This window comes from Rhineura floridana, chromosome 1 (assembly GCF_030035675.1).
Source record: "Rhineura floridana isolate rRhiFlo1 chromosome 1, rRhiFlo1.hap2, whole genome shotgun sequence".
NCBI classification, from domain to species: Eukaryota; Metazoa; Chordata; class Lepidosauria; order Squamata; family Rhineuridae; genus Rhineura; species Rhineura floridana.
This window is the reverse complement of record NC_084480.1, coordinates 292,131,538-292,149,611: the sequence shown is the minus strand read 5'-3', so window position 1 is coordinate 292,149,611 and position 18,074 is coordinate 292,131,538. Positions and strand designations below refer to the sequence as shown.

The 18,074-nt window shown below is 41.6% G+C and overlaps 1 protein-coding gene across 6 annotated transcripts in view; it reads left to right on the top strand.

Annotated features, from left to right (window-relative positions):
* ANGPT1 (angiopoietin 1) overlaps nt 1-18,074 on the top strand; it is a 220,730-nt gene that overhangs the window by 140,619 nt on the left and 62,037 nt on the right. For all 6 annotated transcript variants that reach the window (XM_061605061.1, XM_061605071.1, XM_061605080.1 and 3 more), the window contains exons 5-6: nt 11,216-11,343; nt 16,539-16,640. In XM_061605061.1, the coding sequence (XP_061461045.1) occupies nt 11,216-11,343; nt 16,539-16,640 (230 nt within the window). The remainder of the gene's footprint in view (nt 1-11,215; nt 11,344-16,538; nt 16,641-18,074) is intronic.

Genomic DNA, 18,074 nt, shown 5'->3' with positions numbered 1-18,074 from the left:
TTATGGCGACCCTATGAATCAGCGACCTCCAGTAGCATCTGTCATTTTGGATACTCTGTTCATAGGGTTTTCATGGTAAGAGGTATTCAGAGGTGGTTTAGCATTGCCTTCTTCTGAGTTTGGATGCATCTTAGTCTGGTGTCTCAGCTTTGACCATTCTACCTTGGGTGCCCCTGCTAGGAGTCTAGCCTCGTGGTGTAGACTCCTGACGGCATTGCTCTTAGCTTCTTCAACACTTTCAGACCCCCTCACCACGTTAAGGTGTGCATCCTAGAGGGGGACATAGATGTTACAGTATGCTATAGTTCTCCTTGCTACAGACTCACTAATGGAAAATGGAAATGGACTGCCTTCAAGTCGATCCTGACTTATGGCAACCCTATGAATAGAACTTTCATGGTAAGCGATATTCAGAGGGGGTTTACCATTGCCTCTCTCTGAGGCTGAGAGGCAGTGACTGGCCCAAGATTACCCAGTGAGCTTCATGGCAGTGTGGGGATTCGATCCCTGATCTCCCAGGTCATAGTCCAGCACTTTAACCACTACACCACACTGGCTCTCAAACTCACTAATACCTACCTCCTTATTGCCCAGTAGGGATGAAAGGATCTATCAGTTTGGTTCTCTCAGTTTCTCATTTTTCCAATCTTAAATATAGTTCTCTACATTTCTTCAACAATTTGCAAGTTTTCCTTTTTAGAAACCTCATGAAAATTCTTCAGTAGTTTAGTGCAAAGTTCTCCTAATAAACATATGTTTGTATGCATTTTTGACTAATGAATACATATTTGCAAGCGGTTTCTCCTATATGGTACATCTTTGTATGCTATATTCACTAATATATTCATTTCTATGCACAATTTCCCCAAATATATTCATTTTTGTAACCATTTTTGGTTGGAGAACTACATCACAAAATTCGGATTTATATGAATTTTGAAGGATGGCTGTGTTTCATTTCTCATATTGTTTCAGGAAGTGTGAATTGGATAGATTCAGCTTTAAATGCAAACTGAATTGCATTACTCCCCTATCCTTATTGCTTAGTCATAGACAGAGCATTTGATGCTATGCTTCAGCCGTTGATTGTGGAGTAAGGGATTTGAAAATAGAAGGCAGTGGTGAGTGCTTAAGGAATTTACAAAGTTTTGTAGGGGATAGTTTTGCAAGGAGAGATGGCAAGAGAAAAGGTGACTGAGAGCCTGGAAAGTTATGAACACTTGAGAGTTTCAAAAAGAACTGATCCTTGAGTGTATTCATGTGTCTGTGATTGTAGTGTGTCTTTCCTTTCTTTTCATGCTGCTGTTCTGAATAAAATCACTCTCCCCACCCCCCAAAACTGTATTTATCTCAGCAAAGAAGCTCCCATTGGCTCCCGTTGACACTAATGGAAGTTTCCCTCCTCAACCAAATAATAGCAGCTTAGGTGAGGAGGGATGATTTTCATCAGGAAAGTTATGTGGTAGAAAAGAATTAAGCCCACGCCCTGCACACTGGAGTTCTGATCCTGATTGGCTCCCTCAGCAACTGGTCTTTAAAAATTTATAAATCTACTTGCAACATCAAGTGTTGCATTTGACCTCATATGTAGTTTGGCCTCAAAGAAGGGTATAGATACAATCTTTTGTTTCTACCTGTTTTAGTTATAGCCATGTTGCATTATTTTATTTTATTTTATTTTATTACATTTATATCCCACATTTGTTTCATCAAGGAACCAAGGTGGCATACATGTGGTTCCCCGTTGGTCTCCCATCCAGGTTATTGACCAGACCCACACCTACTTAGCTTCAGCAAGGTGGTGGCCTCATGCGCCTTCAGACCATACCCTGAGACCACTGAGTAACAGGCTCTATCTACACTACGAACTTAAAATCAGCTGGGACTGAGTGTTGAGAATCCTGAAGTATGCATCACAGAACTATGTTCTGAACAATTCCACAGGAAGAGGGAGCAATCTAGGAGTATGGGCGGGATATAAATTTAATAAATAAATAATAAACAAACTAATTTGTCTATGTCAGAGTTGGCTACCCTGTGGACCTCCAGAGGATGCTGGACTACAACTGTCATCAGCTCTAACCTCTGGTCATGCTGGCTGGAGCTCAAGGGAGTTGAATGCAACAACATCTAGAGGGCCAAATTATTGCCATCCCTGTCTATAGTGTGGTTAATTATGCCCGGCCCCTGTAGGTTTCATACAAAAGCCTTTCCCAGACGTACATAGACACGCAAGGGACTGAACCTGGGGCCTTCTGCACGCAAAACGTGTCCTCTGCTGTTAAGCTATGGTCCTTCATCCTATTCATGCCTACAGCATGGGTAGCCAATGTGGTGTCCTCCAGATGTTGTGGATGATTGGCTATGCTGGTCGGGGCTGATGGGAGTTCACAAAATCTGGAGGGCACGAAGTTGGCTACCCTCTTTCTACAGGATTTTCTACCAGGTTAAGTGTCTTTAGAACATTAGCCTAAAGCTCCGAAGGTTGTTAACCAGTAATCAAAATGATCAAGGGGCTGGAGCAAGTCCTCTGGGAAGAAAGGTGTACAAAGTTTGGGGCTTTTTGGTTAAAAAGAATACCAGGTAAGAAACAAAAGAAAAGTATTTCTTCATGTATTGTTAAACTATGGAATTTGTTACCACAAGATGAAGTGATGGCCACCAACCTGGATGGCTTGAATCAGAGTATCAGTGGCTACTGATCATGATGGCTATGTAGGCCTCTGAACAATCGACGTGACTGAAAGAGTGCTCTTGTGCTCATGTCCTGGGGACTTCCCAGAAGCATCTGGTTGGCAACTATGTGACCATAATGCTGGACTAGATAGACCTTTGGTCTGATGCAGCAGGGCTCTTCATATGTCCCTTTGGGAAGGGTCTGCCGCTGGAAGATTGGGGATCATTTGGCAAACTGTAACACACAATCCAGATGCACCCAAGCAGGGTTGGGAAGAGAATTCCTGGTACAGAAGCCTTTTGACTTTGATAAAAGAGATGTGGTTCCACCCTGGAGTAATTAAAAACTGAATCTTTGCCAATAAGGCAAATATTTTCCTTTGCTCACAAGAGAGAGAGAGAGAGAGAGAGAGAATAAATCAGCATATTCTTTAAATAACATCAATTGCTGGCAGCTCAGTTTTCATGGTAGGTCTTTTTGGGGAAAGGCACCTGTAAGAGGGTAATAGTTCCATCACACCATGCTAAGAATTCTGATTTGATGTGGAAATAAAAGGATCAGTGTTATCAACCGAGTCACTAATAAAGCTTTTATTTCATTTTTAATGTAATCTTTCTCCACATAGCCAAACATTCCCAATTTTTCTCTGCAAGACTATTGTTTAACAATAGAGCAGAGCTTGGAAGATTACTTTTAAAAAGTAATAAATTACAGTTACAATTACTTGGCCCAAAAAAGTAGTAATTACCGTTACAATTACTTGGCCCAAAAAGTAGTAATTACCGTTAAAATTACAATTGCTCTGAAAGTAACTGATTACTTTGCTTTTTCTCAAAAGTAATCACTACAATTACAATTCAGTTACTTTTTTAAAAAAACTCCTACAAGGTGCTGGCCTTGGCTGCTGCACATCTAAGAAGCCTAAAACAATATTAAAAATAAACACACACACACAGGGGGTAGTAGAATAAAAAAATTTATCCGTAAGATTAACATAATGGCATAACAGAATCTCACATCCCCCCAAGCAATGAAGATACCCCAACTCTTGAAATCAAATTTTACACTTGAAATGCTTTTATAATATGTTTCTGTTATGTCTCAAAAGAACAAGATGCTCAAAGAGCATGTCAGACAAGGAATGTCTTTTTACAGTCATTACGTTGCCACCAGTACTGAACAGGCATTCTACTGCGGCGCTTGAAGGCATGCTTGTGTTGTGCTGCAAAAAACACCGCAGCACATGTGGAAAGCCATGGAGTGATGACACTTCCCTGCTGGGAGACCTCAGGTACCTCACCAGTTCCTCCTCAGCAGTGTCCACTGCTGACTTCTTGCCCTGGGGCAGAAAGTTAAAGAAGTCATCTTCTAAGTCATCTCCTTCCTGGTCTTTATCTGAAGACTGATCACTGTCCTCATTAAGTACACCCATCTTTATTTCAGCTTTCAACAAGGCTTCCATTGTGTATCTAAGAAAGAGAGAGGATATGTTAACACATATATGTTAGGAAACAATCATCTGCTCTTCATTTCCTGATGCTTGTCATGTCCCCTGGTTCAGGGTCCAGCCTGAGCCTGTGGATGATGACATGGAAGGTAGGAAGGTGACCAAGTCACCACACTCATGGGGCAGCACAGCAGACCCTTAAGGATTACCTGCAGCAACCCAAGGTTGTGATGAGGAGCCCCAGGAAGAAAAGGCCCAGCCGCTGCCTACCACCTTAAGCCCTCTGATGCCTCCCTTGAGACAACATTTCCCTTGGAGTAATCCACCCAAAGGGCTTCCCTAATGTTCTTACTTGTTGGTATGGGTGGTGGCCTGACACGATTCCAGCCAATCTAGTTTGAAGCGAGGGTGTAGGCAGGCTGCCAGAATAAGCCTCTTGTCCTCCCAGATAGCTGCAAACTGCTCTCTTAGGGCTTCACGCACACCTCTCAGCAGCTGAAAACAATATGTGTACCTCTCAGGTTTGTTTTCCAGTCCTTCTAACTTGCGGTCCAGATTGCAGAGCGTTGGTAGCAAATACCCCATGAACATGCCGTTCTCCCGTTGCAGGATATCTAGGGACTGGGCTAGTGGCTCCATAATCTCTGTGTATTCCTGTACCACTTCAATCTCAGCAGCTGTGATCCTGGACAAGGAGCAGCGGTCCATTATGGCATGCATTTTTAGTGGCACAGTTGACAGGAGCTCATGTAGTTGCTTCAACGCATCAAAAGTGGAATTCCACCTGGTCTTATTCGGTACCTTCAGATTCACACCATATTGCGCATGGATATACTCAGCAATCTGTGCTGACTGGTTCTGCTTGGACCACAACTTGCTGCACTTTCCCATCAAGGAACGAAACTGTTTCTTGAAAGGACCAAGAAGACTACTTTTGGAGGAGTCAGAAAGCATGGCCTCTATGTCTTGTGTTGCCACAAGGTTGAGGGTGTGGCTAGCACATCTCTGGTGTGGTGGTAAAACAAAATCCTCTCCTGAGTCTGCAGCTTCTTCCTCTGCCTCAGGTCCTGTGTCCAGGATCTCACAGATAGGCACAAACTCCACCTCAGCCTCCACCTCCTCCTGGTTATCACCATCATCGTCACTGGTGCCTGCAGCTTCCATTGGTTCTTTGGCCATGAAAACTCTGAACGCTTTCACAAAGTTGGAGCCATTGTCTGTAGTAGTGCACATAACTTTGTTGTGGATCCTGTACATCATGCAGTGCTTTTGAAAGGACATCGTATGTATGGCGCCCCTTCAGACGCTTACAAGCCAAGGCCCCGACCTCACGTTTCAGGGTAGTTGGGTTGATCCAGTGGGCTGTTACCCCAAAGTAACTCTTCTTGCCATTGGTCCAACAATCTGCAGTGGTTGCTATATATGCCACAGCACCCATTCGGTTTGCAAGAGTTTCTCTCATGTGGCATGCTCTCTTCTCAATTCTGTCTCTCAGAGTCTTGGCACATATGATGGTGAGATCTTTGGGGAGTCCAATGCGAACCAGATTAATGAATGATGGTTTGTCCACAGTCTGAAGTGGTAATGTCTCCTCTACAATGAAATCAATGATTCTCCTGTCGAGATTGCTCTGGGTGACAGGCTCCCTGCCAGATCCCCACCTCTCAAGGGTTGTCTGCTGCTGCTTCAGCATTTTGGGAGAAGGGGTGTCATGCATTGGTTCAGGAAGGCCACGTCTCCTTGCCTTTATTGCTTCTTCAATTGCTCTCAGCTTCTCAGGGTGTACCCTCTGAGGAAAAAGAACAAAGCATGAATCCAAGAAAAAATGGAAGAGGAACTTCACAATTTAAACATAAATAGACAATGGACACTCTTTGAGGACCAGCATGACAAAGGCTTACCTCAAAATATTTCTTCACATTGGATGAGGAGGAAACAGCTGATCTCAGATTTTTGATCCTTGGAAGGCAGTAATTGCATCGTACAACAACATTTTTCCCACTCTAGCTCACAAATGTACAAGCTTTCTCAAAGCCAAACCATGGTACTTGCTGTTCTGCAGATGTGGCTGTGGGCAACTGGCACTGCTTCATGCCCTCCTCCTCCTCATGCACAGGGCCTCCTTTCTGAACCTCACTTTCTAGTTTTGCCTCCTCAGGATCAACAAGCTGTGACTCAAGTGGCCGCACTAACTGACTGCTGCTCTCAGCAGCAAAACCTGCAACAGGCGTCTCTGTAATAAACAAGACATAATGCTCCTATATGGGTGAACTTCAGCTATGATGTGCCCCCATCTCTTCCCCATGCTGCAAGATGCCCCAGTCAGAGTGGAAGTAAGCAGGTCGATAGCACAATTAAAAGAGATCCTATTTGCATCATTTTTGCTCACTGAATAACCCTGCCTGGGCCAGTCTAACCTACTATCTCACAGGGTTGTTGTGAGAACAAAATGAGACTAGGGTTCAAATCCCCACATAGCCATGAAGCTCACTGGGTGACCTTGGGCCAGTCACTGCCTCTCAGCCTCATGAAAACCCTATTCATAGGGTCACCATAAGTTGGAATCAACTTGAAGGCGGTACATATATTTTTTATTTTGAATATGATGATTATGATAATAAATATGCAGCATTTCAAATTAATTCTGTATGAGAAGCATTCCATGCCAAGCTTGGAAAACCAAGGATGAGGTATAAAATGTAGACAAAAATACTTTTGACAAAATGCCGTTTATCTTTTATATCTATATCTATAATTAGCAATACAGCTGAATGATGTATGTAAAGTATTTTTTCTTTCCCTTTTCTTTTTTATTAATATTTTAGTACTACTGCTAAAGTTCTGATGAAAGAATAAAGCATTCATGAGCCAAATTCAAATGATTAGAACACATCACATAAATTCCACTGAAGTTGGAGTTTTTGCCATAGAAAATGAAAAAAACATATAACCTATGATAGCCCAATAGACAATCAGAACTAATATAAAACCCTATTGCTTCTCATTTGCAAATCTTGCAAGATCTAAGGTAACTCTAGATCATGTGAGTTCAGGTGATGCATGTTATGTACATTTGTATAGATATTAGCAGAGATTGTCAACAGTCTATCTCTCTCTGGGACTGGGAATCTCTCTCTTTCTCACAGAACATGAGTTTGAGAGCTGGGGGACTGAGAGGAGGAGCTGCAAGGACCCTACTTCTCACCTCATCTCTGCCAAGAACAAAAAAATCAGCCTTAAGCCATTTATTATACGCCTAATGATTTTTTATTTTTATTATTATTATTATTATTATTACTGAGACAGTTTTTGTCCCACATACAATTCAGTCTTGTGATTAAACAGGACAAAAATACAAATAAAAAGAAAGATGGAGTTCAAATAAATATACAATAAAAAGCTAGCCGGCATTTTAAAAGGCAGGAGTGCTCTGTCTGGATAAATACAGCACACAAGTATGCATGGGAACAAGGGGGAGAGTTCAAAAAGGGGGGGAAGGAAGAGAAGTAGGCCAGAGCTTGGAAAAGTTACTTTTTTGAACTACAGCTCCCATCAGCCTAATCCAGTGGCCATGTTGCCTAGGGCTGATGGGAGTTGTAGTTCAAAAAAGTAACTTTTCCAAGCTCTGATAGGCCGAAGTTTCGGAAGTGCCTTGTGATTGATGGAGGGGGCGGCAGAGGCAAGGAGAGGCAGTGGGGGGGCAGAACGGTGCCGCAGGGGGGCACACACACACACACACACAAATCATCATCACTCACCTCCACAGCTCTTCGCCATTCTGCTGCTGCCTTCTCCTCCGTTGTCCTTGCCCTGGCTTTTTCCTCCGGCATCCATTTTGTCCTCTCAGACGCTAGCAGGCCCTGCCTATTCACCTCTTCCCTCGTGCATCCTAACACAGATCACGAGGGAAGAGAGAGTCTGCGCAGAGGTCCAATCAGTGTGAGGCACATGTCTTGTGTTAACCAATCACAGCCAGGAGCTGTCTTCCCCTTGTTCCCGCCCCCAAGTAACGTGCAACCTAACGTGGAAACGTTAAAGTTGCAGGTGAAAAGTAGGGAAATTACTAGTCATTCCGTTACTTGCCAAATGTAATGGAATTACCCACTCGTTATTTAAAATTGTAACGAATTACAAGTAACTCGTTAAAAATAATGAGTTACTTCCAAGCTCTGCAATAGAGTAAGAGGTAGACATTCAAGAGCCAGAGAATTTGTGCGATTGTAAAAGCAGTGCTGTTGAATTTCTGCATGTAAATGTTTTTTTTTAAAAAAAATGCTATTTAACAATACAATAAGAGGCAGAAATTCAACAGGTAGAGAATTTGTGTGACCGTAAAAGCTCTGCCTGTAAGTAAACTTTTTTTAATTAAAAAAAAACCCTACAAGAAACAAGGCAACTACCATAATAGCAGGATGCTTCCCTGGATGGCAGTCACAGCATGCACTTCACTCCAGCTGGCATGATGGAATAATAGGGTGACATCTGTTGCTGAAAATGTATTTGGCCTATGTTACAAAACAATTGTTTTGGGTATAATTGTTCCTGCATCGAGCAGGGGTTGGCCTTGTAGGCCTTTTCCAACTCTACTATTCTATGATTCTAAGTAAGGTTCAAGATGCTGGTCTTAATCTTCCAAGGCCTGTGACCAGCATATCACAGGGAGCTTTCCATAGAAGCCTTCCTGTTCAGTGAAACTGGACCTGTTCTGGATTCTACCATTCCTCTTTATCAGAGCTATTAGGCAGTTGGCAGACCTTTTTAGCCTTAGCTCTGATTTAATGGAATTCGCTTCCCAGAGGGAGATAAAAGCATTTTATCTGTGCAATCTTTCAGCACCCAAGGCTGATGATAAAATACGAATGAAGCCAATAACGCCACATTTTATTGTTCTGATATCTCATGATATTTTTGCACTATTTGACTTGTAAGCTGCCTCAATTTTTCTTTCAAGATAAACAGGCTAAAACAATAAATTCTGAGCCTCATCCATTGGGATAGTCTACGAAAGAAATGTAACATGAAGAAGTTAGCAAACTGACATTTTCCTTGATAATAGAAATGAGAGAATTTGTGCTAATTTGGCAATGTAACAGGGACTCTATTGCCTTTTCCCTTTAAGTGTAATAAAAGACATTAAGATTCCCCCTTAAAACTTTTACTGCTGCTACTGTTTAACATTTATATAGTGCCACAGAGTGTGAACCACATATCCTGCCGTTATTGGGTCATGTGAGTTTTATACATTGTAGCATTAACCACACATAGATTTTCCACCTGTAATGTCAGTAGGCATTCTGTGCTCCTCACAGGTGTGGCAACGGGATAGGGAAGCTTTCTCGATCCAAGAGATAAAACCTGTAAATGTTTCTGTCTCCAAACAGGAGGTTATCAGAGCATGAAGCAGATCATCTACCTAATTCCCAAAGCTGGGAACCACCAAGCCACAGCATCTCCATTTTATCAGGATTCAGTCTCAATTTACTGGCTATCTAGCCTGTTACATTAATCTAGGACCTACATGGCCTCATCTGTCTGATGGCATGGAGAAACAGAGATGGGTGTCATCCAAATATTGATGGCACCCTACATCAAATCCCCTGATGACCTTAACTGTTGGCTTCATATAGATGCTAAACATGCAGAACATGATGGAACCTTGGGGTACCCCATAGATCAATTACCGTGGACTAGATCTCCTAATGCTAACTTCTGAAATCTCCTAATGCTCACTTCTGAAACCTGCCCTGTAGGTAATATCTGAACCATCATAGTAATGTGCCCCTTAGCCCCAACCCACAGAGCTGATCCAATAAAATAACATGGTTGATGGTATCAAAAGTCATTGAGAGTTCCAAAAGAATCATCAGGATCACACTCCACTGTCTCTCTCCCTAAGGAAGGTCATCTGTCAGGACAATGAAGGATAATTCTCCTCTACAAGCCAGTAGGGCTTCAGATGAGATGATCACTTTTCCATTTTACTCCACCCCACTGCTCCCAAGCTGTGGATTAGTATCACTCTGCATGTCACTGAATTAGAAACATAAGGACATAAGAAGCTGCCTCCTACTGAGTCAGTCTAGCTCAGTATTGTCTACACTGACTGGCAGTAGTTCTCCAGGATTTCAGACAGGGGTCTCTCCCATCTCTACCAAGAGATGCCAGGGATTGAACCTGGGACCTTCTGCATGCAAGGCAGATGCTCTACTACTGAGATGTGTCTCTTCCACTATGCCTCTAATGGTTTTGTATTCTAATTTATTTATTTATTATTTGATTTATATCCTGCCCTTCCTCCCAGCAGGAGCCCATTAAATGCATCTATCTATCTATCTATCTATCTATCTATCTATCTATCTATCTATCTATCTATCTATCTATCTATCTATCTATCTATCTATCTATCTATCTATCTATCTATCTATCTATCTATCTATCTATCTATCTATCTATCTATCTATCTATCTGTCTGTCTGTCTGTCTGTCTGTCTGTCTGTCTGTCTGTCTGTCTGTCTGTCTGTGTCTGTCTGTCTGTCTGTCTGTCTGTCTGAGTATTTCTATACTACCATATCATAAAATATCAGAGTAGTGTGCAACAGGTTTATTTGTGGGATTGCCTTACCCAACATGTACCCAACCAACTGCTTTGACTTGCGCAACTGGCACTGTTATAGGTGCCACATAATACTCACTCCACACTTGCAAGAAATTGTTGTTCCAATGTGGCAGCAGCTACAGTTTGTAACTTCCTGTTGATATCAGGCAGGTAGCTTTGCTGTATGCTTTTCAGTGCCTGCTTAAAACATGTCTGTTTAGGTAAGCCTATCCAGACACATAGATGTTGATGTGTTTTAATCTCTTTTTACTTTACTGCTGGCTTTAAGTGTCTTTTAAACATTTTTAATTTCCTGTTTTTAACCTTGTTGATTGGTAATTTTAATATTTCTTGTAAACCACTTAGAGGTTTTGTTACAATCAAGTATGATGTTAAATAAATCAAATAAACAAATAGTTAAAAAAACACCATTAGAAACAATGCAATAATGAGTGTACTCCTGATGTCAGGAACCTATTCATTTTCTGTTTTGCAGTTGTACTAAAGAATACAAAGAGAGAAGATGACAAGCCATTCAGAGACTGTGCTGATGCCTACCAAGCTGGTTTTAACAAAAGTGGTGTCTACACTATTTATGTTAATAACATATCAGAACCTAAAAAGGTAAATAATTGTTTTTGTGATTTTTGAATTGTTTGAATAGATACTCTGCCAAGCTCAAGAACTGGCCTCTTGTAACCTGGATATTATATATTTAAATCTAGATGCTCTGGGATATGATGCATCCATGGCTCCACTCCACCCATTCCATTCCTGGGCTTCTCATCCACCCTTTCTCCCACCTGCCGTGTGCAATAGTTTGAGTTCTTTCCACAGCAGGTATAGCAGGAGGGAGAAGACAAGACCAGGAAGGAAATGAGTGGAAGAAATGTGGGAACATATGTGAGGAGTTGTATCTGCCTCCTATTCTGCAGGGAAGGGGATTTAAAGGTATGCACTTGGTTAACGGAATGCAAAGTAGTATATGTACAAGGTTTCAATTTTGAATGATTAATAAATTGAGGATTTTTTAAAGAAATAATGCATCTGAAAAACATGGGGCTCCAAAAGCAAAGGTAACCAAAGAAGTGAGCAGGGAAAAGCGATACCTAAAGCAGTGCTGAGATTGTGTCAAATGGATTTATACACAGGTTAGCTGACAGATTAAAGCTAGAATTCTAAAAGGCATGAAATCAAAGCTGTTACCAGCCCTGACACAGTACAATGCTTGCTTGCAGCACTTCTGATTTCAATAGCAATAGTATCAATAGGACCAGTAGTTCATTGATGAACATGCTCTAGAATGTATTTTGTGCTGTTACTTTTCAATTGCAGAAGAGGCATGTTGAGCTTGTTTACTGCATCTTTTCACATTACGAATGTCTTCTGTAGAAAGAGCATATCTGTATGTAGCATATGGACACAGACAGATTGTCATCTGCACTAATATCATGCATGTGTGTTTAGGCTGTAGTCTGAGAAGCACATTTATTTATTTATTTATTTCCCAAGCATTTAGTATACACCAGTGTGTCAATTATATACGAGACAGAGCTCAAGAGAAAGCCTTGGACTTCGTGCACTCTCCTTCATCACCACTAAACGTTTTTAGTGTGAATGTGGGCTTTCTCCACAAGCACACCTTGTTCGTGCACCCCCTTTTCACGGCAAACAGATCTCATGAATGCAATCACACCTCTTTTATGCATCTCACCTCTTGTTCAGTTTCTGCTCTTGAGCCATACACACTATACCCCTTTTAAATGTACATACATTACAATCTACATGCAATTTGGATGCTGTTTCCTTCATAGATGTGTAGGGATGGCATGAAGCAGCTCTTATGCATGGCTGCTGCCAGAATCTGTAACCCCACATCTCCTCCCCTATTCCTGGTAATGTCTAGTAATACTAAAAGGGTCACATTGGTGAGTTTCTCCCATCCATGGTCCACACCATTGGCACCTCCAATTACCAAGGTGAAAGAGAAGGAGTTTGGGGTGCAATCACCCAGGCACCACCATGACTTCTCCTGGTCATTGTAACATCCATCAACACAATCAGTGGAAGGATTCAGTGGCTATTGGACTGGAGTCTCACCAGGCTCTTATTCAACGCATGAATAGAACTGGCGACTCCTACAATCAAATTGAGAGCTTCAGTTACAGATAGGCAAATATGTCAATTTCTGTTTCTCTCAGTTTCTCATTTTTCCAGTCTAAAACTCACTTTTCCACATTTTCAGATCAGCTAGCAATTGTGTTTTTTAAAAATGTCCTCATAAAAATTTCATTAGCATTTTAGCACAAATTTATCCTAATATACACATTTTTGTGTGCAGTTTTACCTAATATACACATTTTTGTAAAACAATTTCCCCTAATATAACACACTTGTGTAAGTAATTTTCACATCCTACTATATGCATTTTTGTTGCACATTACTTGGCTGGAGAATTAAATTTCAAAATTTGAAAAAGTGTGAATTTTGAAGGATGGCTATGTTTCAGTTTGTAACTTCTTTTGGGAAGTGCTGATTAGGTAGGTTTGCATTTAAAAGCATCCAATTTCTCCCCCATCTCTAACTACAGTATAATTTAATCTTAAAACAATAGCAGCAGTGCATGCTTCCATAGGGCTGTAGTAAATCTTGTACGACGTTTATCAGTTTAGGGAGTTTCATGTAATCCCCTGAATTGTGATGATTTTGGTTATATTCAATCCACCATCAAGGAGATAAAGAAAACAGAGCAATTCAAATTCTTCCTGTTTCCCCTGTATGTGTTTGTGTATTCAGATTTCAACCTCAAAACGTGTTAAAGGTGTTTAATAGCTGAATGTCTTGACCTTGTCTGGGACATGAGCCAGTTGAGGACATTTGTTGGCTCGAATGGTGGAAAGCTAACATTTATAATTGGCTTGCTGTTCCTCTTAATGTGGCAGGTGTTCCCATCCATTGCTATGGAGAGCTCCAGGCCACACAGTGAATACTTTAGTGCTGTGAATCCCTCTGTCATTGTCTGATTCCTTTTATTTTTAATTTGCTACATCACTCAAAACAAGAATACTTCAAAATTTGTTTAGAAAAGGATTTTTTTAATTATTATTGCAGATCAAGCAGTTTCCTGTATATGTGTGTGCACCTATATCCATCAACCACCACCCCACCCACCCACCCCAGGCTGCCATATGGAAATATAAGGTTACAGAATGGAGTATGGGGATTTAATGTATGACTACTAAAGTGACTACTGTGTTTCTGAGAGCTTGATGTGAATGTTAAATAAGATACAGGCATTACTTTTTAAAAGCCTGCTATAAATCAAAGACCAGTGAAGCCACATGGTACAGATAAATGTTTGCACTCAAATGTCATTGTGGAAGGAAGCAGTGACCCAAACTCTTTTTCTTCAAGAAAAAGCACTTCTTCAGGGGTTTTTTGTTGTTGTTCTCTTTTTCTCACATTTTTGAAGCATTGTACAATCCCCTTCCTCTGATACAAAATTAGGGGGTCTTGGCTGCGCATACTAGAACTGAAGTTCATTCGGGGCATGGGGGAACCGCACAACATCAGAATAGACAATATGCCTGAGAGTGAAAAGCGTGGAATTGATTCAGCTGAGGAGGAAATGGCCTCCGTGGGATGACTATGAAGGAAACAGTTCAATGGAATTGAGTAGTGACCCCCATGCGATAAGGCCATGTACTGCACTGCATTACCAGCTAGTGTCATGAGGTCTGCTCCCTTCTATGGTACTGCGTGAGAATGCCGAGACTTACGCTGAATTGATAAGAACTCTCAGGCCTTTTGTTAAAATTGCGCTCCCAACACCAGTGGAGCATGTCACTTTGTTAACAAATCGCAGTGAAAGGAAATCTGGAACAGTTTCAGCCTTTTGGGAGTGTGTGCCTCTGAGTGTGAACGTTTATAAGGGAATTGTTTCAAGTAAGATCAGCCCAATGCATAATGAATTTGCTGAGCAGAAACTGAAACACAGTTTTTGTGGGGGGTTTTCCTTCCTGGAAAGTGAAAGTGCTGAGAATATCTTGATTTTTTAAAACATATGATAGTTTAAGCTGCGTACGCTGTACAATCAATGAAAACTCATTTTGTGTATGGGAGCGCAACCATTTTGTATAAGGACAAGGGCCTGACTTAATATATATGCAATATAAAGTACACAGTGGTTTGGATCCTACATGTGCATATAAGCTGAAGCACCATTTGTATGCACCTGCAGTTACATGGAAGCCAGTCTCTCCATCCCATCTCACATGTGGGCAGAGAAGGTTGGGTGGGTCTCTTCCACCTAATTGTTGCCCAGGTGAGACAACTACCTGAGACACTTCTCTGTTCCAAGAAAGGACTAGCTGGGCATTCCCATAGAACCATCTTTCTCTCTCTCAATTAGTCTTCATAAATAGTACCCACCTATGACAAAGGAGTCATCACTGGGTTCCCCACCCTATTAGGATTCAATTTAAAGCTCTCCTGATGAAGTTCTCCATGCAAACACATTCTTCTCAGTGCAGCCTATCACTTGCAACCCATCACTTGTTAGCAGTCCATCACTTGCTAGCAGTCCATCTTCCAGGAAGCATAGCCTGTGGTCCCAGAATCCAAATTTTTCACATTGACAACACTTTCATAGCCAGTCATTCACCCAAAGTATTTTTCTTTCCCTTTCTACTCCTCTTCTAAGTACCAGAAGGATGGATGAGAAAACTATCTGGGCTCCAAAGTCTTTGAGTTCCCTTCTCAGAGCTTCAAAATCTGGCATGACTTCTTTGTAGCTCCACTTGGCAGTATCATTCATTCCCACATGGATGAGAAGAAAGGGATATCTGTCAATGGGCTTTATGAGTGATGGCAACACTTCCGTCACACCTCTAATCCATCCTCCAGGGAGACAGCATACCTGGCGAGTCCATAGGTCTTCTCAGCATACTTGGATTTCAATCCCACAAAGTAGGGAGTCTCCACTACTCCTACTCCTCTTCTCTTTGTCTTGTTGTGGGGTGTAGTTTCATTGCCTCTGCTTGACTGAGCTTCAGCTTCTCACTTGCTGTTGCGTGGGGTCCCCTGTAATTCTTCCCCTGTAGGCTGTCCTCTGGACTCATCCTCGAGTGCCTGGAAGTGCTTCCATAGTTCCACCTGTGAAGGATGTCTTCTAGCTCTTCTACTCCTATCACCCTTTTCCATAGAGTTTCTTGAACTTCATTGTTGCTCTCCACAATTGTCTCCTCTTCCGCTTCATCATGCTGTTGTTCTTCCACCTCCTACACTTCTCTCGGCTGTGGTTGTTCCAGTGTTCTATGTAAAACCTCTTCATCTCCTCTTATACTTTTCAGTGTGGCCACCCACCGTTCCAGGCCCCTCACTTTTTCTTCCAACAGAACCACCAGCTAGCACTTGTTGCACATCTACATAGAGTGGAAGAACGCATTCTGAATGAAAACAGAATGACTTTAGTATCTATTAGAGATCAATAGGTTTACATTTTTTTAAAAAAAATCCTCATAATGAAACTATGAGCTTCATTGCTACCAGATGTTTTGATAGGTACTGGCAAAAAAACCAGTTAAATAAATAGATGTTGCATGTCTCTGACAATGAGAAATATACCATCCATGTTGTGTATTCCTCTTTTAAGATTCTAATATTTAAAAACCAGGGGTTATATGATACCATCTAACATCTGGCTTCACTGTGGAGTTTTCTGGAGATTCAAATAGGGCTGAAGGCAGGAAGCAGATCTGGATGGATCAAGGGCCCAAATCAGTACAGTGATTCTTACATGTGTATGTTCTTATGCCTAGGTGTTTTGTAATATGGAAACCGCAGGAGGAGGCTGGACAGTCATGCAACACCGAGAAGATGGGAGCCTAGATTTCCAAAAAAACTGGAAAGAATACAAGATGGTAAGCTGGGGAATTACTCACAGGAATTCTATCCCTAGAATCCATGGGGACATAGTTTATCATTACTCTTATTTTGAAAGAAGCACTGTGTCAATAGCTTGTGCTGGGAACATGGCCATTAAACAACAAAACCAGAAGAAGAAAAAACACATACTGCTTGAGTCTATTATAGCCATCTTAAGACTCCTTTCTTGATTTGATTTAATATGAATCATACTTCAGAGAATTGCTCTATTTAGAAACTTTCTTTTCTCCCCCTCCCTCCCTCTGGTGGATTTTGGGATGTATCCGTTGCCTTTGTCCATGCTTTCCATTCCTTGTCCCCAGAGGATGTGTTGCACTCAGCAGTAATATCAAACAAACAAACAAAAACATTAGGTGAGATCCAGTCTTCCCTTTGGGCAAGGGGGAAAGACGCCAACTCAAGGAGGGCTTCTTATGCCTTATGAAGGGCCTCCTTGGAGGCAGCTTTTCGGGAACATGGGGAAGTCCTGGCATTTTAAAAGAAAAAGACTTAAAAGTCCCTATGCATAAGTGGAGAAACCAATTGTGCTGGTTTGGATCCCAGTCACTGTTCTGAAGGAAACAGATTATATATATTTTTTTAAAAGCATGTGTTATGCATTTAATTTGGAGAAAAAAGCAATAGGAATTCAACATTCTTATCCTTGGGGGCATATAATCAGCTGGTGAAGAAGATATTTTCTCTACAGGACAAGGCTTCTCTCTTTCAGACCTAATGCATTCAGGCAGTACTCTTCATTTCTGATCTTGCACATGGAAGCCTCAATAATGAATTAAATAAATCATTTTATTTAAGAAATCCAGAAACTGAAATCTTCCTAACTCTAATCTAGGCATTATGTTTTTATCCCATAAAACCTGTAAAAGCTTGTGCTACTCTATAGGCCAGTTCAAACATGAAGTTGGCTTCTGCATGATAACTTTAGGACTGTGAAGACTCATTGCTGGGATGCACTCAGATAGAGGTGCTGTTTGTGTGAACTACTGCCACCACATGGATGTTCATGTCCAAGTAGGTAGTAGTCACAGTCAGTTGGGAGTTCAACCCAACTTGGGTAGAGGGGAGAGTCCATCAGCGCTTCAGATTCATGGCAAGAGTACAGGTTAAAGGCAAGCAAATCAAGACAAGGCAAGAGTTCAGGTTCAATGTAGCACCATGGACAGCTCCAAGTGGAACTTGGGCTGTAGACTGACAGGAGCAGGCTCAAATGTTGCTTCAGCAGGAGGCAACCCTAGACTAGGACTGAAATGGGGCTGCTGCTCAGTCTGGGTGGCTAATTTTGCCTCTGGTAAATAGGCATGTTGCCTGTTTTAGCAGCCTCTGCTTCCAGGAGCCACTCCAGTGGCAGTGGTTTCTCTATTAGAATTCTTAGACTTCCAAGGACAGCAGCATGACTTCTGCGAGCTGTG